This window comes from Aplidium turbinatum, chromosome 10 (assembly GCF_918807975.1).
Source record: "Aplidium turbinatum chromosome 10, kaAplTurb1.1, whole genome shotgun sequence".
In the NCBI taxonomy this organism is placed as follows: Eukaryota; Metazoa; Chordata; class Ascidiacea; order Aplousobranchia; family Polyclinidae; genus Aplidium; species Aplidium turbinatum.
Window position 1 is genome coordinate 8,296,970 of NC_137481.1, and position 18,539 is coordinate 8,315,508.

At 37.5% G+C, this 18,539-nt stretch overlaps 1 protein-coding gene across 1 annotated transcript; it reads right to left on the bottom strand.

Annotated features, from left to right (window-relative positions):
- Positions 1-271: 271 nt before the first annotated feature.
- LOC145777967 (uncharacterized) lies at positions 272-11,662 on the bottom strand. The gene is made up of 16 exons (XM_082589339.1): positions 11,459-11,662; positions 9,871-9,993; positions 8,817-9,000; positions 8,172-8,227; positions 7,685-7,779; positions 7,367-7,461; positions 6,812-6,916; positions 6,617-6,731; positions 5,928-6,472; positions 5,559-5,664; positions 4,700-4,775; positions 4,302-4,388; positions 3,877-3,991; positions 1,628-1,759; positions 1,247-1,345; positions 272-484 (listed from the first exon to the last, which is right to left on the bottom strand). Exons 1-16 carry the CDS (start codon positions 11,536-11,538, stop codon positions 446-448), a joined length of 2,052 nt encoding a protein of 683 aa, XP_082445465.1. The 5' UTR covers positions 11,539-11,662; the 3' UTR covers positions 272-445.
- Between the last annotated feature and the right edge of the window lie 6,877 nt (positions 11,663-18,539).

Here is an 18,539-nt window from a genome sequence, read left to right on the forward strand (position 1 = left end):
GTCTTAATATACCAGGTAGGTAGTCTAAGCTCCGCACATGTAATTTTAGATTTGGTCTGGTTGCAGTAACAACAGCGACAGGATACGTTTTGAAGACGTTAAACAGTGCTATTTTGCAAGCAGAACCTCTTGAACCTTGCAAAAAAAACCTTCCTTACGTAAACGCCATCCATCATGGAATACCTGCCAGTCAGCTAAAGTTTCCATTTTTACATATTTTATGAGACTTCTGGCGACGTTGAAACTGAGTATTTTGCAAACCAAATAACCTCAGGGCGTAGAATTGTATTATGAAGGTAAAAACTATCGTCAACGGATTAGATACGGTTAAGCAAGTAATATAATGGGTTCCACGCAGCCACATGGCAGTGACACGATTTCTTGACTGCATCGGAGTGCTTGAGATTCATTCACGTCGTGAACGACCAAAACTGTGACGTGGCATTCACGTTCCCGTCGACCGTTTGCTGCGAGCCTCACTGACCTGAAGTCAACAAGCTAGCATTACTTTCAAGCGTACCAATTTATACCTAGCCAGCAAAATCCGTCGTTTTTACATTGATAAAGCGTCGGCAGACGTTGAGTCCCCAGCCAGGAAATTCCAAGTGGAGAAAAGCAAGACTTGAAAGACACATATTTCTGTATCACGTGCATAACTCATTAGTAAGAACAAGATCACCACTTCTGGAAGCTTTGATTTCACGTAGAGTCATGTATCTTCAGTTGGCCTATACAAAGACCTTAAACTATTTCGAAGGTTAGACTCGGCTAGATTGCGTTATTTTCAAGAGAATTTACTAAAGATATACTAATACACCAATATATACTAATACTAGTTATGGACAAAGGATCGTCGCAGCAGCTCAGGTAGTCAGGCAGATCTCCTCCCTCAGTTTAAAACTAGAGACCTTCAAATACACCAATCGTTGAGAACATCACAATATTTTAAGGTGTAAATGACAGCACTGACAACGCAACCACATTTCGTGAAAATTAAATGTGCAGCACAACAGAATGGAAGGTTATAAGGTGTGCTTCAATACGTATAAGTAGTGAGAGCAAGAAATTAGCGGATGGGGAAAGACTTGGATCTCCGTTCTTTTCCTTCACCAAAAATGTATACCATTGTTCAATGTTCATTCCCTAGAAATCATAGCAGCTTGGGCAAACAACATCAGAAACTCACGTAAGGCGAACTACTACTTCAATCAAAAAACACTGAAGAAAAAAAGTTAGTGAGTTTCACCTTTTCACTGATAACAGATTTCCTGAGCGTGCTTCTTCGTAATCCCTTCGGAGTGGCTTGCCTGGAAGTCTCCATCATGAGCTGGGTCGCCAAAAATTGCTGCAGACAAAGGTAACTGATTCAAATTGTTGCAAGCAGACCAGGAGCTGTTCCAATATTACATGACGCCATTTTCTTATCCCCACTGACCACACACAGTTCTGATAAACCACTCAAACGGCATCATACACTATTCGAGCAACACTTTAAAAAAAACTTAAGAACCGTTTATTCTGTTCCATAAAATCGACAATAAAGTTATTTCTCTTAAAGTTAAATTAAAAATTGTACGGTACGTGTAACCACATTTGTCGACTAGCTAGAGCTAGAGATTATACACACCGCTACTTGATCCATGACGTCTTTTTGCATCTCTTGCGTCATTTTATAAACGTCGTGCTCGCAGTTGTTGTACATGAGAGCGTTTTGAAACATGAGCATTAGATCCCGTTGGAATTCGCTGGTTGTACGAACCTGGTAGAAGTTATGTCAATGGATTGAAAATATCACACGCGAAAGAATTAGTTGTCGAACATAAAACTTTTAAATAGTAAATGCATACCAGTTAAATGTGTTGTGCATTACTAACAATTAATTTTATTTATTTGAACTTTTAAAGACGGTTTCTAAAAAAAGAAATATAACAACCAACACACTAAGCTTATTCGTTAAAGTGCAACTGCACGATAACTTTGACCGTACTTTATCTGAAAAAGCATGTTTCAATCTATAAATACCAACCTCGCCCTTACATTTTAAGGCTATATTTATCTCAGTAAAAATTATCAAAACTACGATTTTCCACGCGCTTGTATTTTTGGCCACGTTTCTACAATGGCGGATTGCATTGCGCAACACGCTGATTATGACGTCACTTGTAGTCAGACCTCGCAGCGACTATCGGTTTTGCAAGTTCTTTCGTTGTATTCGCCCTGTAGACCAGGAGCCAGGTCGATTTATTTGACTGTCTGAGTCAGTAAGGTTTGACAAGTGTTTCTAGAATGAAGTTTTACGTAAATTTCAATAATAAACTTCTTACTTGCACTAGTCTGTGACCGTTTTTGTTATATTAAGCATTTTCTGAGATGATACCCGGCAATATCGCTATATCCGTCTGTTATGTGTCTGAATGCTTATCAAGATGGTATAGGCCTACATCAAGGGTGTGCGGCCCGCAAGGATGTGCCAATTTTAAATTGTGTGCGGCCCGCGAAACGTGTTTATAATTTAGTTTAGTCTGGTACGTGTGAACGATTCATTGTGGAGTGGATTATTATAGATTTCGCACCTTCTCTCAACCATTTTAGAAATCTCCCACCGGCCACCGCTAATCCATTGTGTTTAATTATTTGGAACGTAAAAATGTATAGTTTTCTTCAGAAATTTATGCGTCTTAACTTATTATTTCTGCAAAGAGATACGGTCCCCTAATAATGCCATAAGAATAACATGAATAACAAAAAAACTACTTTTTGTGCCTGCAACTACTAGAAATCATATGTTAAATAAACGTGCGGCCGCGGTTTCACCCAGTTATTTATATCTGGCCCTACTGTAATAAAGGTTGCACACCCCTGGTCTACCTCACAGGAAACAGTAAGAGGCAATAAAAGGTGATTTTAATGAAAGGTAAATTATAAACTAAAGATATAGGAACAACATGACTTGATATTACGATCAAAATGAGTGCTTTTTGTTTGATTACACGGAACAATGAACACGGTAACATGCAAAAAGTTTCAATCACCAGACAAAATCATTTTTACATAGGCTACCGGATAGCCTATCTAGTGCATTCAGTAACCACGAAAGGTAAATATAAAGTTTATATTGTATATCTTAGATAGAACATACGAACATGTTAATGTTAGCGAAGTTCCAAGAGCTGAAGCAAAACAACCCCATTTGCCCCAATGAATGTTGAAGCGTTATCAGCTCATTATTGTACAATACAAAACCTGTTCGATATAATCAAGTTTGCCTGTTCCAATCCAAGAAACTAGCCCTCGGCGATGGGCATCGTAGACCACCCCTGGCACACAGGCATCAACAACTAAATTTGTATAATATGCTGGCTGAAAGATGCGTTTTCATTATAGATGCCTTATACATTTGCGCATTCACTAGCAACCAAGCCTATCTCGTCTAGTTTAGTCATATCACTAGGTGGCGTAGACGAGTTTGCCACTTCCAGGTAGCGTGAGAGAGAAGCGCTAGAGAGCGTGGGAAAAAGGTCGGTTTCTTAGCTGTGGGCCTTAATTGTGAGGAAGTAAGTTTTTCAACCTGTATCGGATGTCTTGGCAATGGATTCTAGCCAATGTTAATTCAATCGTGCAGTTGCACTTTAAGATACACCAAAAATATTGTTTCTTCACATTTGAAGGCAAGAAAAAATATTGTTGGAAGAATAAAAAAAAGCGTTAACATTGTCCGTAGCCTGTTCAAATGTTCATCCATCTGAACTCACTCAAAATATACCCATTGGATGAGCCAACCACGGTCGCACTGTGTAACAGCATTGCGGCCATCGTGCGAAAAGCCGAAAACCTTTATTCAGCGTTTATCACAAATATGCTTTCATCATAGCCTACCAAGCCGTTTTCCACGTTTTTCTTCAACGTTGCAAGATCCATTGGTCTGTACACGATGGTGGAATAGTTTGGAGCGATATCGTCTGTCACCGGTTGGAGAAATATGCTCGCATATCTGTAGAAGCCAGGCACAAGGTGTTTCAGGGGTGTGGCGGTCATGCAATCAGCGGTCGTTAAAAGCGATGGTATTAACTAGATCATTACAAAATCATCTAAACATTCCATTTTTAGAATGAAGACATGAAGTATCATTCTATGATAACTGTCTTCTTACAAGTCAACACTATTTTCAGCAAATTTACATAAAACCATATTGTTAATTGCGTGTAGCAATATCTTTGCTACAGTTTTATCTTTCTCTTCAAATTCAACCACAGTAGAGATTTGAGACTAAATCCTAAGATTGTTGGGAGAATGATGATCACCTGTGACTGGCGACTTGTTTCCACAAAATGATAATCGCTTTCTTCCAAGCTCTGCTTTGAGCAGTTGCTTCAGGATCAACATCGCTCCTAAATGATCAAGAGGAGTCAGAAAAAATTATACTATAGTAATGTGGATAGTACAATAAATGCTATTAACAAAAAAGAATGCTCAATGCCAAACAGAGCTAAAGATAGGGCCATTGAGAAAACAACTTGGACCCGGTAACAATGAGATTTCGGGTCTCAAATCAAGACACTTCTTAGAAAAACACACTATATCCAAAGAATACGCGAGGATTTCTTGAAAATTCCTAATTTCCTTAAAAGAACTTAAAGGCACCTTCGCAACCCCTCTGTCAACGCTACTGTGCAGAGAACTTGAAAAGATCAGTACTCACGTTGTTGATGGGGTAGGACTACTTGGAAAGCTGTCAGCGTAGGCTGGCGTGCTTGAAGTGCTCATGGAGTAGTCCGCTAAAAATAAAGGCAAGATAATTTACAAACTTAGAAACAAATACAGTAAATAACACTGGTCTACAAAAAAAAGATTTTTTTTCTGCTGTTTGAACTTTGAGAACTGATTTCAGGTAATTTTGGGATGCTGAATCCAAATCTGAACTCAGATTTTTACTATCACATCAAATTTTTGAGATATGATAACAAAAATACTTCATTTTTGCCAAAAGTGAAAGATTTGGCGTTGCGTTTACTACCAACATATGCAGTGCTATAACGAAAGGTTAGTGTTAGACAGGCCAAAACAGCTAAAATAAGGTTACTGGACAAGCATCGCCATAGGCCTGCTTAAATCTTTGTGGTTTCATATTAAACATTGACGGGGAGAGGAGTCAGTTATGCTTTTAGTTTGTTATTACTGCCTTGTTAATATGTTGCTTAGAAAACAAACTGATATCAAACCTGACATGATAGGCAAAATCTGCGGTCAGATTCAGCACCTCAAAATTACTCTAAATCTGTTTTCAAAGTTCATGCCGCAAAACTCGTGTAGACCAGTGTAATTCAACCGAAGAGCTTTTAAAAATGATGAAGCTATTGTTCATGGAACAATCTCCACAGCACAACAAAACATTTGATTTTCAGTAATTTGAGTAAAAAATCTATTTCGTTTTGAACAAAATATTTATTTTGTGCTATTTATAAGCTAAGGCCATTTTAAAATAAAATAAATTAACTTTCTGCCTTTACAAACAACGCAGATCAAACAACAAATAATGGAAAAACTTTCGTAAATTATACCAAAGGATTCGCTGTCCAATCTGTCCTCGCTTGCAATGGAGGTGCTTGGATGAGAGGCATCATCATCATCCTGAGGAAAGGACTCGTTCTCAAAGCCGTCTCTTCCCTGAAAACGTTTAAACATCAACACAAATGCCAATCTTCATCACCACGAGGTCATTGATCAAGGTTTTCTTCAGGAGGTCGATCGAATTTTAAAAGTCTATCGATTGTTTATCACCACCACAAACGACGATTTTAATTTCGAAGGGACAGTTCATGAGGACTAAAAATACTTTTAAAACACACAAAATAAAAATCAAATTCAGCACATTAACAAACAAAAAAAAATTACGTTTAAATCTATGGCATTATCATCATTTCTCTTACTGTGCTTTCAGCTTCTGACGTCATCGTCGAACTGATCACCTCCGAACATACATCCTCCGTTGTGGGAGGAAGTTCAGTTTCATCGGTGGGGGGAGAAAGTGAAGAGCTTTGCGGGAAAGAAGCATCCTTTTCGTTGCTATCACTACGTTGAGACACATCAACCGCATCTGTTGAGGCTGGATTGGTTGCAACATCCGGAGCATTTTGAACTAGGAGCTCTTCATCACACACATGTTCATCAAGCTTGGCAGAACTTTCTCGAATAGTTAGCTCATCATCGTGAGTCGAAGCAGAGATACCTTCATCTTTACCATCTTCTGTGAATGTCTTTACCGGTGTTTGACTGTCTTCAACATTCTCTAAACTGGTTGAGTCTGATAAGTGCACTGAATTTAAATCGACTGCATCATCTGTTTCCATCAGGTTGCCGCTATCATTTGTTTCCACAACCACATCTAATGCATCTTCACCAATCATTGCAGGAATTTCCTCTTCATCAGATGAGTCAGACTCAATGACAGGAGTGGGAGTAGGAAGAGTCTGATCTGTCATAAAACGCCAGTTTTGAAATAAGATGAAAAAATCGAAATAAACTGAAAAAAGTAAGATTGCAGAATGCTCTGAAAAATAAAAGCTCCACGACGACGATAAACTGAAATGCTGCATTATAGTTTCATTAAAACACAAACCAGAGGATGCATTTGATGCAGGAGCTTCTTCTTTCTCCATTGAATCGGGAGAGTTGCCACTTCGCGGAGTTGAAAGTGTCAGAGTTTCTTTTTCTCTTATGATGTCCCCCACCTCCTGAATGTGAGGTCAATGTTGTCAACAAAATCTTATTTAAATGCACTGGATAATAAAGCCACCAAAATAGTCGTCCAAACCTGTACAGAAAAGGATTCGGGAATTTCCTCATCATCTTTATTCTTGGTTGAAAACTCTTGCTCTTGTTCATTGACTAAGGCGTCATCGTCTTTTTGTATGATTTGCTGCAAAGTTATCATTACACACATATATGAGTAATAAAGCTTTGGTAGAGAGTTTGCTTTGTTGAACCATAGAGAAATAAAACATAGTAACTTTAGCGGGTTTAGCATACTTTATTTCACACAAAATATAAAATATAACACAAAATATAACTATTTTATTTTAATTATGTTATATTTTGTGTGAAATAAAGTATGCTAAACCCGCTAAAGTTACTATGTTTTATTTCTCTATGGTTCAACATATATGAGTGTACAACAAATATATGATATTACACTGCAGCTGGAAATTACGACAAAACAAAGGAAACATTTTACACGCCAAGATAGACAGATCAGGAAAAGCAAGTGAATCATCACAGAAACACGTATTACTCTCACAGTTCCAGGCTCCGAGTTATCCATAAGGAAAAACACGTGCTGTTTTCAAGCCTAGCTGTACTAGATACTAACTTTTTCCTGCAATGACGAATCAATATCTTCGTTTTCGCTGTTAGATTGCTTGCAAGGAGCTTCCGCGACAGGACTTTCTTCAACTTCCATGGTTTCTATAGTCACAATTTACGTATGAAAACTGATGTTGCATCTGACAAACCAATGTCAAGTCTATTGTAGCAATGGTATCATCCTGTCATTTGGTGAACAAATCTGGTAAAAATAATTAAAACTCCCGTAGGACGGATGGTACCTATACAATACATTTAAGGCAAAATTTAAAATTAAAAGCAAAATTCAATTCGACTGAAATAGTTTGTCTTGAATCTAAATCACCTGTTTCTTTTATTTCTCGAGGTTTGTTTTCAGAAGTGACTGAAGGAGAATGAGCAGCCACATCTTCTTCATTGCCTGATGATTCTGGTGATTTTCTAAAATTAAAAAAAAATCATTAATACTTTTAAAGTAGGAAATTAAGATCTCATATACAGCATATTATATAATAGCTAAACAGTGCAAAGCACTTAAAGTTGAGGCATCACAGAAGTGAAAGTAAGATACAAAAAGATCTGATTATTATTTCAGGATAGAAATATAAGACAGCGAGGGAAGGTGGTTCACTGCTTGAAGCTGTAGTACTTTTTTATCAAGAATTTGTGTCAGAATGATGTGAAATTAACCACAGTTAGGTTGACTTTTTTCTGACGACATCCTTCTGAAGAGAGTCAAACAAAAAGTACCGCAGAAGACCTTTTCCTTCTCGCCATTTTCAAATGTTGTACCATAAATCAACTGTTCAAATGTAAGACAAACGTAAACTAACTTGTCCACTTCCTTCAACATCTCGTCAAGTTTGTCATCAAGTGTCCCGGATTCGATCTAAAATCAAAAAGTATTACAAAACATGACACACAGAGAGTTCAAAATAAATTCATTAAGACTAAATCAGATGTTACACGACAAAAAGTTGCAGTTAATGTGAAAGTCAATACAGATATATATAATAGTGCAAAAAAACTCTTTAAAAATATAAATTTACACACAATCTTTTAACATTTTTCATGACATGCACATAATCACCACTGGCAAGGAATATATTCACACGTAACAAAAACGAGTTAGTACAAAGCCACCTTTAAAAACTTGTCAAAAACTGAAACAGTAAAAGTTTGCCTGCCCTGTTGTAAAGTTCATTAACATGGTTGTAGAAAACAATAACTTTTCAAACGGTACATGATATATATTTATATTATATATATAGATTGGTTTTTGAAAATCAGTCTTTGAATTGCTGTAAAACAGTCAAAAGTTTGCACTGTCCACATCCGATTTTTCTCCAATAAGCAAATATGGACAAAAATATAACTGTTTGTGAAAAAAGTGACTTATGAGTTGAAGTTTGAGGCACAATACAGTTGAAAAACGTAAGTAAATCCTATCTGATTTTGCAACATCAATAACTTGGCACCTGTTCTATAGTTTGTGTAATTTTCTTGTATTGGACACGTTCATTGCGTATGAGTTTGCGTAACTCTTCGATGCGCTCCTGCGTGACTTTCCGTACAATTGTTTCACTTATCGGTATTGGTTGGCCTTGCAGTGATGAGAGGGAAGAAGAATCGCTTGAATCAGAACGTTCAGTACGTTTTCTCCTAAGAAAAATATTTTTAAAAAACTATCACAAACGTAACGACTACCGTATTTTACGGACCACAAGGCGCACCGGACTATAAGGCGCACTGTCAATAAATTGCTTTGATTAGTTTTTTGTTCATACATAAGGCGCACCGGACCATAAGGCGCACCGGACCATATATAATTGTATATCGGTACTGGTTTTGAGTGTAGGCAATAAAGCACTACCGCACTTGATCCATACATAAGGCGCATCGGACCATAAGGCGCACGATCAATTTATGAGGAAAAAAAGAATTTAAAGTGCGCCTTATGGTCCGTAAAATACGGTAATAAATTTTTAGAATGAAGTTGAATTTAGCATTATGAGATTATTTCACTTGACAGACAGTCAGAGGTACATTGAACTTCACCCTCAACTTACCATTTCAAACAGAAGAGTTTAAAATCAAACGATCTAATAACACATATTGATAACAAGACCTTTATTGTTACACTAATTGAACATTTGTAATTGCGCCATCTACCATGCGCCAAATGGTGTGCGTGGTCTGCGTGAACTGGATGACAAATCAATTGAATGGCTGCTCGACACCTGCCCAAACATCTAGACCGCGTCGCCGCCACTGCCCAAGGGTGGTAAAAGGCAGAGCCCCTCGACCCTTGGAGTGGCGAAGAAGGTTCAAACGAAGAAGAACATAAATAAATTAAAATTAAATTTGTTTTGCTCTTCAGGATTGGAACAAAATTTGGTATCTCAGTTCAACCCAAATATATAATGTATATATATATATACCGTTAAAAAAAGTTAAAAAAAAAGAAAACCTGTGTCCTTATATGATGAAATAGTTTTGAGTGACAATAATGTATAACCAGTATCTAACAACCTTGTATTTTCAGCAGCTTCTGATAAAGCGGTATACTGTTGAGCACAATTCTTTGGACTGAACCAGTCTGCAGGCCTGTCGGGTTCTCCCAATGGCTTAAGAGTTCGACTGACAGTTCCAGTCCTGATAAAAATAATTATATTTGTGAATGTTTCTGTATAGACAAAGCAGAGGTTACCTACAGTGAACAAGCTTTACACAATCTATATTTCAACTCAGACAGGTATTTTTGTTGGGTAGCCTAAATAATTTGTTCTGGTTGTCGGACCACTGGACATGCGACAACTCAGCAAGTACATTTCAGCTACTGTCAAGGCAGCAAAGGAGATTTTTCAGGTAGCATCGGACTTGCTTAGTCATCACTTGCAATTTAACTGAATTTGCTGACTTGTGACATGCCAAGTTATGGCTTGTTCAGTCAATACTTTCCCAGTTTTATCATTTGCTGACTTTCAGTTGAAAAGTTGCTAGCTCAGTTCACAACTGCTGACCTGTAAGAGACTCTTTTGTTCTTAACACATTACAATTGGGTTTTTCTCATATATCATATGGTACCGCTAATATAAAATCACAAATATGTAAATCTCTTATGAAAAACTTTTCGTTAAGTTTGCCTCAAATTCGCTCATGACATATCTTCAAAGGGAGCATTGTAGAGTGGCAGACAATATGAAGTATAGTAGGCTCATGTGTTTAGTATTATTTTTGATTTTTTCAGAATGTTATTTTTATGTTTTCACAATTTAACATAGGTAGGTTACTAAACATGTGTGTCTTCCATACTGCAATCTATATAAAATTGTTCAAAAAAGCAGAACATAAGCAAAATTTCAGCTGTACTTTGCTAACATGTTCTTAGAAAATCTTTCCATACTTATGTTACAAAATAAATGGAATGGCCCGTTTCGGCGAGTTCCCTATTCGGCGAATTTTTAAAAATCCATCGACGCATTCTGTAAATCCAACGATTGAATATTATTCAATATTCAGACAATGAATCAATGTAAATACGAACTGTTAGGCTAATTTAATTGTACCAGAGAAACATTTACAAAGCCATTCAATTTGTTCAAAGAACCCAATTAGGCTAACAGTTTGTATTTACATTGATTCAATGTCTGAATATTGAATCATATTCAATCGTTGAATTTACAGAAGGCGTCGTTGGATTTTCAAAAAATTGCCGAATTGAACTTGCCGAATACCAGCAGACCCCCAAAAAAATTGGAAAGTTGCTTTAGTATTTTTATTTTATTGATAACACAGAATTTTCTTTTCTTAAAAATACGATTTTTGAACACAAGTCATGTAAATGATTTAAAATGATAAAATTCATACCAGATATGACAAACTTTCAAAATTGCAAATTCAAAGACTGTAACATGACAAATTGACCGTGCAATGGATTTCTTCAAGCTGGCAAAACTTACCAAGACAAATGGTACATGTTTCGTGCAAGATGCTTACTGCTTAGGCTATGGGAAATAGGTAAAAATTAGACAAATGCACAAAAGGCTACACTTTTTATACAAGCGTTGATAAATCATTCAATTAAAGTATTTTGAGGTAGACAACATAATCTTCATACCAATGTTGGTCACCAGTGTGGAAGACATACGAAGCAATAGCAAGCTTCTCTCGAATGGACCACACAACATCCGGATTCATCTTTACGATCCAAAAGAATAAAAATGACGGAATTTTCTGGAATGCCCTTGGTACGAAATGATGAATAGGATTATACAGAACACAATTAAAAATTTACAATACTTGAAAAATTCCAGTTGGGGCCATCACCTGAAATTTCATGTAATGGAATAATAATCGTTATTTTGCACATTGTTTTAGAAAATTTGCACAGACTGTCAGACACACTATCTATAAGATAGCCCACAGTATTCGAATGCAGACATAGCTATCAATATCATTACAAACACACAAAACACTAAAAAAAAACTCTAAAGCAATGATTCTCAACCACACCCTCAAAAGGTCTTTGAAGCATTTTCAGGGGGTCTGTGAAAGTTTGCTACTTGCTACATACATCTACAACTACTTGCTACAACATCTAAAAAATTTGTACCGGTATATACTTTTGCAATGAAAACTTTTGCTTTATTTGTGTATTACAGTGATTCCCAAACTGTGCCTGTGTTGCAACGCCATAGTGATTGTAATTTCAAAGAGTGCGGTTTTGCACAAAAATTTGTTTTCGTAACTAAAACATTTTATATAAAAGAGTTAAGGTACATCTTATGGCCTTATGGATTTAGAGCAGGATTTTCAAGTAGCAGATTGGATATTTCTAAATTAAGAATAGATAAACAAACAGTAGTCAGAAGCACATTAACACTCACAGTTTGGCCATGACTGTGATAACAAAAAGTTAATTACAAATGAAAAAAAGAGACTCTCTATAAAGGTTGCAAAACTTTTCATTAATTTTTGATAAAAATTTATAGAAAAACATTAATTCAGCATATATAATTATAGATTACTGAACTGTGATACTGTGTGCCAACATATAGGTAGCTGATAACATAACTTCATCTATGTCATCAATCGTCATCTTCAAAATTTATGGACCATTTACTTCTGAAAAGAGATGCGATATTATAAAAAATTATAAAGATTTTTTTTAAGGGGACGCGACTGCTTTAAGGGCACCAAAAAGGGTCCGCTAAGACAAAAAGTTTGAGAACCACTGCAGTATAAAGCATAATTTAAAAACAGTAGCTAACAATTTCTAAAAAATAAATCATTAAATTTCAATTTGCAAAATATTTGCAATTTTAATGTGACTGCAATCACCTTCAAGACTGTAAATACACACATGGCATAATAATATGAATAACATGAAGCAGCGAAACACTTTAACAGTCACTGAATACATTTTGATTTTTTAACATTTTAACAACTGTCTTGACATATTTCACAGAACAATCCAATATGTGTTTAATATTAGCTGTCTAATCATTTTGTGTGAAAGTGTCTCTGCGTACCGTACTCTGTCTATCACGCTCCGGCAGTTTGAGCATTTTGGCAAGATGGGAGGCTTGCCAGATGTTTTGTCCCCGAGATCTTTCGTTCCAACGTTTCGGCACTAGCTTGCCAGATGTTTCATCCCTGAGATCTTTCGTCCCGACGTTTTGGCCTTACAAGACAAGACATAGACAATCCTGAGAAGAACGGAAAGGTCAATGGTGAGAGCAATGTGTGGGGTGAAAACGAGAAGGGAAAAAAGGACTGAAGAATTGTTGGATATGCTAGAGATGAGAGAGACCATAGACCAACTGGCAAGGGCAAATGGAGTAAGATGGTATGGACATGTGATAAGGAGGGAGGAAGGAAGTTTTCTTAGAAAGGCACTAGATCTAAAGGTGGATGGGAAGAGGAAACGCGGTCGTCCAAGAAGAACGTGGAAACAACAAGTGAAGGATGAATTTAAAAAAGTCGGACTGAAGGAGGAAGATGCAAGGGACAGGGTGAAATGGAGAAAAGGGATTAAAACAATTGCTGCGCGGAAACAATCGGCCACCCCCACTAGTGGGGAACAAACCGACGATGGATTATGATGATGATGAGACTACTTTGGTGGAAAGTGCGAAAATGAGAGTGGCAAAATTTCATTCATTTATTTTTCATTAATTATTATTATATTTAAATTCATATTCATTTGGTTTTTACTTATTCATTAATTGTATATAAGGGTTCAAAGGGTTTATTGTATATTAAGGTTATGCCGACTTTGAATAAAACTTATTTTTGGTTGTGGTGTTTTGCCACTTTCAATCTCTCACTTTCCACCAAAGTATCCAATGTTTTGTAGGGCCGAAATGTCATGACAAAACATCTTAGGGATGAAACATCTGGCACCCGATAGGTGAAAGTATCCAAATGTGGTTCCTAGCATATGGTACCACAAACGGAAAAATCACCATGCTAAGTTACTTATGAGCATTCATTTCATAGGCAATAATAAGGCATTCAGTCTAGTGTACGATTTACTGCACTGAGGACAGGGATATCTAGAGAAGGGGATATGAAGGCTCGCAGCGATTGCCTTATTCTCATGACACCACCAGGGCAGTAGTTTGAAGCGCGTGAAACATATGGTTCTTTTCAAAATTACAGAAAGTCTTGTAGTGCAGCTGGTACAGTAAGCTACAGAAAACAGTTAGCAAATGTTATGTAGAGCATATTTAAACAATACTTGTACGAAATGACAGTTGAAAAGTTACCACTAAGCTGTTTTTTTTTAACAAAGCCTTTGCAGTAGGCTAGATGTAAAGCAAGTATATGGGTAGTTGAATTAACAAGCAACCATGAGCATGCTGTGAATATCCAGGCCTGATGCTAATAGCGCCATGCAAGTTATCATAACAAGATTTATTAAACAACTATCGTTGCCAATTGTCATTTTACGATAAACACAGCTTATTTACGATAAACAAAAGCCCTTCTATTGTCAAACGTAATAAAAGCCTTCGCATCCCCTTCTTTAGATATCCCTGACTGAGGAGACCTTAAGATCGAAACAGTGGTGTCCTGTCTGCAGTTACAATCCGTATTCAAATTGTTTAATCTTTCTACACAACCTGTAGCCTACTTACAATGGTTTGAATTACTTAATGACCCTATGGATGATTTGGCCCAATACTCAATAAAGCTTTCAAAGGCCGAAAGCTTATATAATATAACATCAAGCTATGTAAACGTAACATCAAGCTTGCTACACAAGTAGCCAAGTTCATCTGACATTGGAAGTTACAGGACAAAAGTTAAGTATATAGGCTACTCACAATTAGATTTTGATGTTAGTAACTTAAAAGCACCAAGACTACACGCACTAATAGCATTAAGGCCTACTTAAATTCTGTTCTGTTAGACCTGTTGGTATTTTCTTGTGATAGCCCCAGCTGTCACTAGACTTAGTGGTTACGCGCTTGGCTCAAGATCACGCTACGCTGGTTCGACTCTTGGGACGTGCGCTTGAGCAACGCATTTCAGGACTGCTCTCCATTCAGCGGCACCAAGTCAATGGAATAGTTCCCCGGCAACAACACTTCAACAATCGGAAAACTTCACTCTGCCAATCTCGTTAACCGGCCCTGCGTCAAGAGCCTCTACAAGTATGCGAAACTACCAGGAATAACCTATCAAGGCTTTGTCAGTCCGGGGATAAAGATTCAAAACCAACCAACCAAGAACGGCCGTCTTTAAATGTAGCAAACCTAGCAAACCTCGCAAACCTAGCAAACGTAGCAAACCTCGCAAACGTCGCAAACCTAGCAAACGTAGCAAACCTCGCAAACCACAAGGTTGCCAGATGGTATTTTTTATTGTATTTTTTTAAATTTCTTGGCTTTTTATTTATCGGGTGCATGTTTTTTAAAACCCTTTTGAACAAGTTACTTGTTTAGTGTTGATGTTGCAGAAGTTCTATTCTCATCTATAAAAAGATATCAAAATCTCTGCTTTGTTGGGTATGGTTAGTTTTGATATAAATACATTTAAAGCAATGCCTTTGCGATCAACATTTGTGAGATAGCCTATTGCAAGTTAATATTAACGCAATATTTGGTAGTCAGACATTCGGGAATCAGTACTCCATCCCTTAGTTAGACCATGGTTGGGTGAGTTCACTAATTACTGGTTTTCTAAAAACCGGGCTGCAGACGATAAATAAAACTTAACTTTTGCAGACGACCGTACTTCCAGTCCTGGGCTACGCAGTGTGACACAAAACGAATAAGTGCCTAATGACAAGTTTTTGTGTGTGTTTAGAAAGTAAAGGATATTTTGTGAACGAAACCGGTTTTTCCAAGGTTTGGTCATTTGAAGTGTGTTTAAAATACCTATATGCTTTGGCTCTTTTTTGGGCTACTTGCAAAAAAATGGTTTGTTTTTGGGATTGGTTTGAAACGTGTTTTGGTTGGGTAATTTTGTGGAATCTGGCAACTCTGCAAGGTTTGCTTCTTTAAATGTAGCAAACCTAGCAAACCTCGCAAACCTCACAAGGTTTGTACATTTGTACAATTACGGGAAAATATTTTTTGTGTTATGAGGTTTTCTCAGCGGGCGTCTTTAAATGTCACGAACTCCGAATTCCTCGCAAAGCTTGAGAAGGTTTCTGCATTTGAAAGCCTACCGCAATAGGTTTTCATAGTCTCCCTAAAGATGATAGATTTAGACTAGCAGCAAGTAATGATAAGGTTGTCTGTAGTCTAGGCCTATCTATTTGGTGCAAACTATGAACAGTTGAAAACCTCATCGGCCATCAATTGTAGAAACCTTTCTCAAGATTTGCGAGGTTTGCTAGGTTTGCTATATTTAAAGAAGCAAACTTTGTAAAGTTGCCAGATTCCACAAAATTACCCAGCTAAAAACACGTTTCAAACCAATTTTTTTTGCAAGTACCGTAGCCCAAAAAGGAGCCAAAGCATATAGGCATTTTAAACACACTTCAAATGACCAAAACTTTTGGAAAAACCGGTTTCGTTTACAAAATATTCCTTACATTCTAAACACACACAAAAACTTGTCATTAGGAACTTCTTGCTTTTGTGTCACACGGCGTAGCCCAGGAACTACGGTCACCTGCAAAAGTTAAGTTTTATTTATCGTCTGCAGCCCGGTTTTTAGAGAACCACTGATCAGTGAACTCACCCAACCATGGTCTAAAGGATTAAGTACTGATTCTCGAATGTCTGACTACCAAATATAAATTGTGTTAATATTACCTTTCAAGTTTCAACATCTCACAAATGTTGATCGCAAAGGCATTGCTTTAAACGTATTTATATCAAAACTAACCATAACCAACAAAGCAGAGATTTTGATATCTTTTTACTGATAAAAATAAGACATCAACACTAAACAAATAAGATAATCAAAAGGGTTTTAAAAAAAATGCACTCGATAAATAAAACGCCAAGAAATAAAAAAAATGCATATAAAAAAAATACCATCTGGCAACCTTGTGATTTGCGAGGTTTGCTAGGTTTGCTACATTTAAAGACAGCCCCAAGAACCAACTTCACAGTTCTGAGTTAGTGCATAAACTTTGTGTGATCACTAGCCAGCGTTGCCAGGTTATTTCGCAAAAACAAGCCCAACAAGCTCAAGTCGACAGAAAATGTTGGTAGCCTACCATTTTTGGGTATTTGGATTTTTTTAGACAGTTTCAAACACGTGCTTGTTGATTTGCACAGTGACTCTTTACGAAACTGTGCAAATCACTCGTTTGGGCTATTAGTGTATTAGTAGTGTCTTAGACTATTAGTGCAATGTGTGTAGGCTATATAATTTGCATGTTTCGACTATGTACCGTTCCTGCTTCTGTCAGATAAACCACTGATTGATATATGTCCGCCACGTTATTTTGGTGGTTAATCGTCAGACTCAAGATCAAGCGGCGCTGGTTGACTCTGGGGGTGTGCGCTTGAACAAGGTATTTCAGGACTGCTCTTCATTAAGTAGATGGGATAATTCCACCCGCAACAACCATCGTAAAAATCACTCTATCAATTTCGGTGACCGGCCTTGCGTGTCTTCATCACACCTGCAAGTGAAAAAACGCTACTTCCACATAAAGCAACGCCACAGAACAGAATCCCCACGCTCCTCTCACCCCCACAATCCAGTAGTAGCGATGAGTCTCAAGGATCTTGTAGGATTGTCGTGAATTCGAATAAATTACGGCTTGTATTACTTACGATATGCAGCTTGAGCATAAAGCAGGTTTGGCCACTCCTGGTCTGGTCAAACAATTTGCCAAATGGTGTTGCTGTTCTGCAACCACACCCTTCTCTTTGATATGACAGTTGCCATAATTTTTGCTTTTTGTTTTCTTAAGTAGGTAGCTTTTCTTTCCACAAAAGTCTATTTTTAAGCTGATGCTGCCTAGTGAGATTTACAAATTTTTATCTTTTAGCATTGTCCCGGAACTACGACAACTAAAAATAGTAGGATAGCGGAGCTTCATAGTGCCGGAAGGCTACAGCACAACAGAAGTCCTATAGGTAATGAAATGATGCAAAACCAGGCTTTGCAAACACAATTATGAATAGCCTACGGTACTTATCGTATTCAAAAGAACACAGGCTTACAGGCTACGTGGCAGAACGTTGAATTTCGCAACACGTCCACTTTCTATTTACAACGCGTGAGAACAGTATCGTCTGTTTCATCTAACAAAATAACTTGCCAGAATATGAAAAGGTTGCTTTAAAATTTATCTAAATTAAGCAAACTAAACATCTTACACACAGGGCCGGATTTACATGATGGGGGGCCCGGGGTACTTTTAGACACTGACTTTTAGATCGGGGGCCCCCGTGCAAAACAATTTTACGACCATTACGGCGACCACTACCACTACGGCGCGAAAAACCGCCTCTACGTCTACAGTAGCATTAATCCAGCACTGCAGTGCACAGCATTTTGCAGAAACTTTAAAGGCTGAAAGGAAAAAAATAACACAAAATCACATTTTTTCCACGTAGGGGAGCCCTTCAAAAGTCGGGGGGGCTGGGGCACCTGCACCCTCTGCCCCCCTAAATCCGGGCCTGCTTGCACAGTGGGGATTTATCGCGCACTCTTGAACTTGCCTGCTAGCTGATAACGACTCAGTAAATTAGCCTACTACAACTCGCGACAGAGCCGAA

Coding starts and splice junctions, on each gene's coding strand:
- LOC145777967 (XM_082589339.1), bottom strand. CDS start 11,538: ATGAATCCGGATGTTGTGTGGTCCATTCGAGAGAAGCTTGCTATTGCT. Junction 7,780..8,171: donor ATGTTGAAGGAAGTGGACAA/GTTAGTTTACGT, acceptor TTTTAATTTTAG/AAAATCACCAGAATCATCAG. Junction 6,917..7,366: donor ATTCGTCATTGCAGGAAAAA/GTTAGTATCTAG, acceptor ATAACTTTGCAG/CAAATCATACAAAAAGACGA.